The sequence below is a fragment of the Littorina saxatilis genome, linkage group LG12 (genome assembly GCF_037325665.1).
Source record: "Littorina saxatilis isolate snail1 linkage group LG12, US_GU_Lsax_2.0, whole genome shotgun sequence".
NCBI lineage: Eukaryota > Metazoa > Mollusca > Gastropoda > Littorinimorpha > Littorinidae > Littorina > Littorina saxatilis.
In genome coordinates this window covers 65,608,159-65,618,041 of record NC_090256.1, presented here as the reverse complement: position 1 = coordinate 65,618,041, position 9,883 = coordinate 65,608,159, and the positions used below count along the sequence as shown (strand labels likewise).

Genomic DNA, 9,883 nt, shown 5'->3' with positions numbered 1-9,883 from the left:
CCTGCAAAGTCTGATCAACAGAAAAGACCGAGCCTACCGCAACATGAAGAAACTCGGCTCCGACGACCTCAAAACCTACATGAAACAGCTGCGTAGGGAAGTACAGCGACGGCTGCGCCACATCTACTGGAAATACCTCAACAACATCTTCACAGGTGAAGATGACCCGGAAAGAGCTGGAAAGAACAAGCGTTTCTGGACGTATATGAAGAACCAGAAATCTACCGGCACCGGTGTTGCACCTCTGAAGAAGGATGGCCAGCTGACGTCCGACCCAATAGCACAGGCGGAGGTCCTCAACGCACAGTTCCAGTCAGTGTTTGGCGACGGCGCTGCGTTCAGTGAGGAAGAGTTTGAGGCCAGGACTGGCGTGCCGGTCTGGGCATCGAGCACTCCTCCCATGGATGAGATCCACATTACAGCGCATGGCGTCCAGAAACTGATGGCGAACTTAAATCCAAACAAGGCGACAGGACCTGATGGGATTAGCCCACGGGTTCTCAAAGAACTGGCAAAGGAGCTGGCACCAGGCCTCACCGCCGTCTTCCAGTCATCACTTACCACCGGCTCAGTTCCAGCTGACTGGAAGGACGCGCACGTCACTCCGATCTTCAAAAAGGGAGAGAAGTACAATCCAGCCAATTACAGGCCGGTGTCTCTCACCTGCGTGGCGTGCAAGCTCATGGAGCACATCGTGGTGAGCGCCATGCTGCAACATTTTGACAACAACGACGTCCTCGACGATAATCAACACGGCTTTCGTCGAAGCCGGTCCTGCGAGACTCAGCTCCTAGACTTCACTGAAGAACTCACGAGCAACCTGGAGGGTGGGAAGCAGACGGACGTGTTGATCATGGATCTGGCGAAAGCATTTGATCGCGTCAACCACAGCCTGCTTACCCACAAACTCCGAAACTTCGGTGTCCGAGGGGCTGTACTTGCCTGGATCGAGAACTTTCTCCATCAAAGACGTCAGGCCGTGGTGGTGAACGGCAGTCGCTCCTCGTTTGGCAGCGTCCGCTCAGGGGTGCCGCAGGGCTCGGTGCTGGGGCCGACGCTATTCTTAGCGTACATTAACGACCTCCCGGAGAGACTGACCTCACTAGCGCGCCTGTTTGCGGACGACACTGCGGTGTACAGGGTGGTGACTAGCGTAAATAACCAGGCCCAGCTACAACAAGACCTCCATCGCCTAGCCGAGTGGGAGAAGAACTGGGACATGCAGTTCCACCCTGCAAAGTGCAACACCCTGCCTGTTACGAGGAGCAGACGCCCACTACAGCCCTCTTACCAGCTCCACGGGCATACGCTGGAGACAGTGAAGGCGGTCAAGTACCTGGGTGTGACCATTCAGAGTGACCTGTGCTGGGACGACCACATCAACAACATCGTCAGCAAGGCAAACAAGACCCTGGGGTTCCTGCGGCGCAATCTGAAGATCTCATCAAGATCCGTGAAAGAGCAGGCGTACAAGGCCTTTGTCAGGCCTATCCTGGAGTACGCCTCGTCAGTATGGGACCCGCACACCCAGAAGAACATCGACAAGCTGGAGGCCGTCCAGAGACGAGCTGCCCGATTCGTCTGCAACCGCTACCACAACACGTCAAGTGTCAGCCGGATGCTGGACTCCCTTGGGTGGCAGTCTCTGGAGGAGCGCAGGAAGCTTGCCCGCCTATCGATGCTCTACAAGATCACGAACAGCATCGTCCACTGTCCGGGCATCAAGTCGAAGCTGGCCCCTTTACCACCACGCCAGCGAAGAGGCCATTGCCAGCAGTTCGGCCTCATCACCTGCCGCACTCAGTATCGGAGTGCCGCTTTTCTACCCAGCACAGTGAAGGACTGGAACTCTCTACCAGCAGCTGTCGTCGAGGCCCGCACTGTCGACACCTTTGTGTCGCGCGCCTCGCACTAAACCAGCAGCCACTGTGACTCATGTCCCCTCCCCCCCCATACTCCCCAACCTGTGAATTTTAATGGACTTTGGATGCTGGAAACGCTGCTTTATTGGACTTGCGCAACATCCCATCAAGTGCCGAAATAATCACTACTGTTGATTGTGGGCAGTAATGGAAAGACAAGACAAGACTCAGCTATCACAATGGACCTGCCTTTGATCTCGCCGCACACGCAGGTCGGAAAATTCTTTTTTTCTGGCAGCCAGGAACCAATCCCAAACCTTACGTCATTTACGTCAGAGTATGTTGTCTTCTGCTGCTTTGATCGCATTCGATCGGCATTGTCACCACTTTCCCACCTTTTCAGAATGTTTTCTTTGTCTTGGATAATTCTTTGAATTTGCGATTTTCCAACATCAAGACTACCGGCACAGTTGGCCTAGTGGTAAGGCGTCCGCTCCGTGATCGGGAGGTCGTGGGTTCGAACCCCGGCCGGGTCATACCTAAGACTTTGAAATTGGCAATCTAGTGGCTGCTCCGCCTGGCGTCTGGCATTATGGGGTTAGTGCTAGGACGGGTTGGTCCGGTGTCTGAATAATGTGACTGGGTGAGACATGAAGCCTGTGCTGCGACTTCTGTCTTGTGTGTGGCGCACGTTAAATGTCAAAGCAGCACCGCCCTGATATGGCCCTTCGTGGTCGGCTGGGCGTTAAGCAAACAAACAAACAAACAAACATCAAGACTTTTTGCAATCGCGATGGCAGTTTCTCCCTTTTTGTAATAGCACTAAATTCACTGACGGAGCAATGAAGAATTTGTGGTGTGGTGGTAAGGCGTCCGGAAAGGCGTTCGGCTACGGCGAAAGCGGTGCGGATTCGATTCCTAACATGGGCGGATTATCTATTCTTTTGTTTTTGTGTGTGTTAAATTCTTGTTTATTATTATTATTTATTATGAACGTTTTAATATTTTGTTTTACTCTAATTAATTTTTTTAATGTTTAAAATAAATAAATAATTTTTTTTTAAATCCTAGGCCTGCGGCCAGGGGGGGGGGAGTATACCGGTACCATTTGAGAATCAGACCAAATGAGAATTGAACCATTTGAGAACATCCTTTTTTTTTTCAATCACTACATCGAAGGCCTGCGGCCCGGGGTTCACATGGTTTGTTTGTTTGTTTGTTTCAAACCCACACCCATATACACACATTTCACATTTAAACCATTTGTCGGCCCCCTGTCGATATTTATCGACTAAGTTCCTTGTGAACTATGTTTTAGGTAGGCTTAGGCTTCGGCGTAGGATGGCCAGAAATAGCGAAGAAAGCAATGAACACAATTTGGAAGTCGTCATAGGTATTGAGATATTACTGTGGCGTAATGATGATCATGTCAGCTCATTTGTTCACGTGTGTTCTTTAATCTTGGAGGTAGAGCTGTGTACCGGGACGAATTCGGTTTGATTTCGGTTTTCTTGGGTCGAACTGGTATTTTGAACCGGTATACAATTAAAGAATTGTTAGCATGAGAGGCTGGCTAGGCAATTTTCCATCAATGCAATGAAGTCATACATAGCACCAGACTGCTAACTTCATGTGCATTTCCACTTGGAGGCAAAGACAAGGAAACGCCTAACTTCAGCTAAGTTGTACTAAGATGTAGCCTATGACAGTTTGCCTTGAAAAGCACAAATGTTCGCAAGGGCATGACAGAGAGACCGTGACCGGAATCATACCTTGTCAAGATCAGTTCTTCAGAACTCACAGTCACAGTCAGGGTCCAGGTGTGTCCCGACGCCTGTACTGAAAGGGACAATAGATGAATTCCGGAAATAACCCCACCTGTGTAGTTAAAATTACGTCAATGTCGTTTTATTGGTGTGTCATTGCAACCCGGTATGAAACGTGGTCCGACACATGTGTGCATGACCCTCGATGCAGGCTAAATGTTAAGAAAATTAGCTATAATTCATTTTCATTATTTGTAATCAGCATCACACTCAATGGTCCTCTTCGTGAAGTGGCGGATGTCGTGGAAAGTGAATTAACTGTTCTTAGTCTCTCAGGAAAAGCCAGAATCATTAAAGTCACAGCTACCTATATCGACTTGCAGGTAATTTAGGGAAGTGCACAGTTCTGTGTCGTTTGGGCCCCATAGCGGGTCGTGATCGCGGTGTCAGGGCCGTATCTAAGCGTTCCAACACGTCCGTGCGTTTCACCGCCTGCAGCGCACTGCGCAGGTCCTCGACGCATGCGCGCGTGTGAAGTCGACGCCATTTTGCTAAACTCTGACGCGCCTGCTCCTCCATGTTGTGACGCATGAAGCGCGTGCTGATGTCATCGATGTCGTCAGTGATGATGTGGTGGCCGCGAGGAGGGTGGAAGGGGAGGGTGTGGTACAGTCGCACCCAGTCGGTGTCGATCGTCTGCACGACTAGTTGACACACCATGTCCAGTTTGTCTGAAACAACGGCGATAACGATTGGTTGATTGGTTGGTTGCCGGGTTGGTAGATGGATGGATGGATAAATTGACGGATGGGTGGATGGATCTTTATCAAAACTCAAAACTGGGGTAACAAAAAATCTCAATATCTCTTCTTTTAAATGCATGTTCCTCGTGTAAGAAAAACAAAAACAGGCACTGACACACAACAACAAACTTGATTTTCGGAAATATTGTTCTCACACACACCCTGGCATCGGCATGTTCCAAAAGTTTTGTCTTTTATGCTTTGCTTGTTTCGCTTACTTGTTGTAGGCCTATCTTTTCTTTAAATTTAAATAAAGGCACACATAAAAATATCAGTTCGGCTCATCATCTGAAATCAGTATAGCCAGGCGTTTGCATGATTTAAGACTATCTTTCCACTTGGTCACACACACAAAATCAACACCCTGATTGCTTGCTGTGGTGATTGGAGTTATTTCATGAAAACATTTCTGAAAAAGACACTGGTGGCTTATGTGATCAGAGAGAGCACACAGGCTGTTGACTTTGGGCATATGACCAAGTGGAGGGATGGTGCTATCCTATGTCAAATCCAAGCCAGATCTGAGATCATGAGCCAAACTGTTTACACGGGAACGGGTGTGCCTTTGAATAAATGACAATTTTGGAGTAAGCGAACAAAGTGTGGACTGGGTCAGCTAAAACAAAGTTTATTCCGCACAATGACTATCTCCAAGTCTGACCTTTCTTGCTCTTCTTGCCGGCAAAGAGAGGCATGTGTCGCGGGGAAGCAGGCATCCCGTGGTAGATCTTCTTCAGCGTGTCCGGAGCGACCTTCAACCGGTGGATCTCCCGCAGCCTCTCCAGACAGGCTTCGGCCTTCTTCACCTCGACCTCGGCCTTCCTAGCAGCCTTGCGCACCGCTCTCAGTTCTCCTCGCACTTTCTCCAGCTCTGCCTCAAGTTGCGTCCGTCTGGAAGAGAAAGAAAAAAATCCGTCGAATTCTCTTACAAAATTCATAGCTTTTGTTTCTGTATGTTCTTTTGTTTCATATTTAGAGCGCTTGCGTCCATGTGTGTCTTGGTTATGTTGGTAGCACTCCCAGCTTATCTTGTTTTGATTAGTGCACATGTTGCGTTTCAACATTTTTTTTTTACACTTTCATTCTCTTTCAAACACACTACCTGTTCTGTTTATCGGTGACAATGTTCTGCTTCTTTTGCAATTCGTCTAGCTTCCGGTCTATGGCGGGTCTACGCATGCTCAATGTGTCGATCTCTTGCGTGAGCTTGGTGAACTTGTCGGAGGCGTCATGACCCAGCATCTTCATCTCCTGGCGGCGGTACTCCTTGATGTCCAGGTCCACCAGCACGTCGTGGTTCTCCTCCCGCAGACCGGCCTCTTCTGCTTCCTGCATGACAAAGATCGAAGGGTGAATTCTTAATTGAACCCAAAGTTGACTTCGCGAAGACTTTCCGAAGTCTTTCTACCGAAAATTCAGGGCCAAAGCTTTGTGGAATAGTCTTCGCGAAGTCGACATCGAACAATTAATACCAGGCGTGGGCCAAGGTCTAAAAGACGCCTGAGCTTCAGCCGTAGAAGATTTTGAAACTGCTTGGGCAACTATCAGGCAACTTTCTCAAATCTCTTTCGACAGGAGACTTTATCGCGCAGGTTCTCATGCAGTCAGTGTTATACAATAGTTCTCTCACAGCTTTCAACAATATTTCACACCCTAAATGTTTATTCAGAAGATCGGCCTATCGACCCAAGAAGTTCTGAAGCGGGGAAGCTCATGCAGTCTTAACCGTTGGTTTCTGTGGCTTTAAACAGCCCTCAAAACACAGTATGCGTACCTGTAAGACTTTGGCTTTAGACACTTCTTAATGTCGATGAACCATGGAAATGTTACCTTTAAGCTGGATGGCTTGTATCCGGTCCAGGAATTTTTGTTTTGTTGCCATTGTCAAATTAGTATTCGAGTGTATGTCCGTCCCTGACTCTCACTCTCTATTACTGTGTACAACCCAGCCATCTGATTTCTATCCCTCCTTCTCATTTCCGCTTCGCAATAGAATAGAACTGAACTATCCCAAGGCAACTACCGAATAAGTAGACGATCAATCAATCAATATGAGGCTTATATCGCGCGTATTCCGTGGGCACAGTTCTAAGCGCAGGGATTTTTTTATGCAATTTATATCGCGCACATATTCAAGGCGCAGGGATTTATTTATGCCGTGTGAGATGGCATTTTTTTTACACAATACGTCACGCATTCACATCGGCCAGCAGATCGCAGCCATTTCGGCGCATATCCTACTTTTCACGGCCTATTATTCCAAGTCACACGGGTATTTTGGTGGACATCTATATCTATATACGGCTTGTGTGTGTCTGTCTGTCTGTCTGTGTGTTCACGATTCACGGCCAAATTTCTCGATGGATCTGCTTCAAATTTGGTGGGCATATTCAGGTAGACCCCGGACACAATCGTGGACAATTTTGAACACGTGCGTGCTCTCAGCGCGCAGCGCTGAACCGATTTGGTTTTTCTGTACATCCATTCCCAGTAACTCTTCCTTATCTTCTCCAGTGTTTTGCGTGTTTATCTCCCTTCCTTCGTACGGTGCGTTTGCCGGCGTACACCCGGCTTCCCCGGCGAAGCCGGGTATTCGGCTCTACTTCTTCCCGGCGAAGCGGGTATTCATCTAGTTTTTATATATGCCTATACAATTTTGCCAGGAAAGACCCTTTTGTCAATCGTGGGATCTTTGACGTGCACACCCCAATGTAGTGTACACGAAGGGACCTCGGTTTTTCGTCTCATCCGAAAGACTAGCACTTGAACCCACCACCTAGGTTAGGAAAGGGGGGAGAAAATTGCTAACGCCCTGACCCAGGGTCGAACTCGCAACCTCTCGCTTCCGAGCGCAAGTGCGTTAACACTCGGCCACCCACCATAACGAAAACTTAACCCCTTCCTTTCTCCCACCTTGTCCAATATGCAATGTTTCAATTATCCAATATCCAACAAGCAACCTGGCGCAAACTTCAATCCACGAAACCTCGCCTCTAACGTCGTACCAACGCTTTCTTCTTGGGTGCTAGCTTTTTTAGGGCCGCGGTGAACGTGCCCAGGTCCCTGAGGATGGCCTTGATGCGGTGCTCGTGCTCGCCGGCCGCCAGGGCGTGTTGGTGCACCGCTCTGTCCAGCCCTGCTCGTCGCTCGCCCAACTCCGCAACGTCCAGCTCCAGGTAGTGGGCGTAGTTGGCGTCTGCCTCCATCCACATCTCCAGACCCTGTCATAGATATATACACTCCATCAGCGCTCAGGGTTCCCCACAGCTTCTCTATGTAGAGGGTCCCGGGACCCCCAATTATAGTTTTTAGGAGTTCCTTAGACCCCCTCAGCAGAATTTTAAAGGTTCTCAAAACCAGGAGAGGCAGTACACTATAGATGATTAAATGATGACGACGAAGACGACGACGACGACGACGACGATGATGATGACGATGACGATGATGATAATGATGGTGAAGATGATGATGATAGTGGTGACGACAATGTTGACGACGACGATGATGATGAATACGAAGACGACGACGATCACAATGATTGTGATGAAAAAGAAGAAGAAGACTAAGAACAAGAAGATTAAGAAGCAGCAGCATTCAACAAGACAAACCCAGACCCCCACCTTACAGGCGTTACGGACATGGTGACAGGCGGCAGGGAAGATGAGCAGCAGCGCGACCTGCGCGCACCCCGCCTTCTCCCCAGCCTCCTTCATGATGAAGTCAAACTGGTGAATCTTGAGGGCCTCCTTCTCGAACATGTCCACCATGAGGGGCACGTTCTGCAGGTTGACGGTGACGGCGTTCTCCAGCTCGCGCTTCTGCTTTTCGTAGTTGGTGGCGGTCTCCATGTAGACCTCGCCCTCCGCGTGGCTGAAGCTCTGGCAGTACTTGTGCATGAAGTCCCGGAGTCGCTCCAGTAGAGCGCTGTCCTCGGCCATGCCTTCCTTTACCGCGCTGCGCACTTTGTCCACCAGGTCGTACACCTGATAAGGGTGGATATGTTGTATTGTGTACTACGTCAAGAATGGGAAGAGTGCTTCCACTTTGATATGACAACTCGGCCAGATATTGTGTACGGGACAGTTTCTAACACAAGTGCGTCGAAACATGAACCCGCTTGATTGACTTGTGCATTGTTTATGAGACTACTCCACAAGGCTTAGAAGCATCGAATTTCACTTACCTTTGACACTTTGACACGTGAGTGTGTGTGTGTGTGTGTGTATGTGTGTGTGCGTGCGTGTGTGCGTGCGTGCGTGCGTGTGTGAGTGCGTGTGTATGTGTGCGCTCCATATTATGTACACGTGTGTATATGTCTGTCCGTCTGTCCAACTGTAGCTGTCTGTATGTCTGTCTGTCAGTCAGTCCGTCCATCTCTCCGTCTGTCTGTCCCTGCTCGCGGTGATATGCGCAACATCTCATCGACAATCTACCCGTGTGCAGATGTTCAATACCTGTGCGAGGGTATCGTGGTCAATTTTAAGGCGGTCAGTAGGGTCCTGCACGCGGTCAGAAATGGCGTCCAGCTGGGCTAGGTTGATGAGGTCAGAGAACTTGGCTGGACGTACCACCTGGTTGACCACAGGCATCCACCGTCTCACCTGTGTCACACAGGCCAAGGGAAAATTGTTTTCTGGTATTATCATTATGATTGGCATTTTTTGGGGTTTGAACAATGTTTTATTTCTGTTCATGAAATGAACATATAGTTATAAATATGAAAACAACAACAACAAGCCTACGGATTATGGTGGGGTCTTAAAAACAAAATTAATAATATAATTGACATACTTTTGTTTCTAACGTCTTCTTGAGTGCTGTTCCTTTGTGTTAGTTTCTTTGCTTGGTATTTCATTATTGGTCGTCGTCGAATGTGGTTACGTACTTTCTCTTTTGTTTTGTGTACAAAATGAGATCACATTGTAATTTGTCTTCCTTTCCCCCCTGCCTGCGTGTACCGTACGGTACTTCTGATGTTGCCTTATAGTCCACGTCTCTTCTTATCATCCTTATTCTTGGTCCTTGTCTTTCATTCGTTAACCCCTTTTCTTCCATCCTCCGTCTCTATCATATCAGTCTAGGAGGCAATGTCCATATTACATCCGACTCAATTTCGTGTCTCTTCCTTCTAATCTTTGAGGTCAGTTTGGCCCCGCTGGTATTCATTAGCCAAGTTAAATCAGATAGCACACCAAACAAATTCTCATTCCCAGTATTAGCATAGACCCACACTCGTAAAACTCATGTTGCCTTGACATCTCTTTTCAGCCCTAGTCGTCATACAAACACCACACCAGAACACTTCACAGTCATTTCCCAGAGCTGAGTAGAATTTTGTTGCATTGATTTTCAGTCTTTTTTTATGCGTATGATCACATGGTGAATGGTAATATCCGTCATTCATTTTACAGTTAATTAATGACACAAACATTCAAGATAAAACAACAATGTA

At 48.2% G+C, this 9,883-nt stretch overlaps 1 protein-coding gene across 1 annotated transcript; it reads right to left on the bottom strand.

Moving 5' to 3' along the window:
* Positions 1-2,156: 2,156 nt before the first annotated feature.
* Positions 2,157-9,024, bottom strand: LOC138982579 (uncharacterized). Its single transcript, XM_070355903.1, has 6 exons — positions 8,886-9,024; positions 8,052-8,414; positions 7,437-7,652; positions 5,534-5,760; positions 5,093-5,322; positions 2,157-4,359 (listed from the first exon to the last, which is right to left on the bottom strand). Exons 1-6 carry the CDS (start codon positions 9,018-9,020, stop codon positions 3,992-3,994), a joined length of 1,539 nt encoding a protein of 512 aa, XP_070212004.1. The 5' UTR covers positions 9,021-9,024; the 3' UTR covers positions 2,157-3,991.
* Positions 9,025-9,883: the final 859 nt, after the last annotated feature.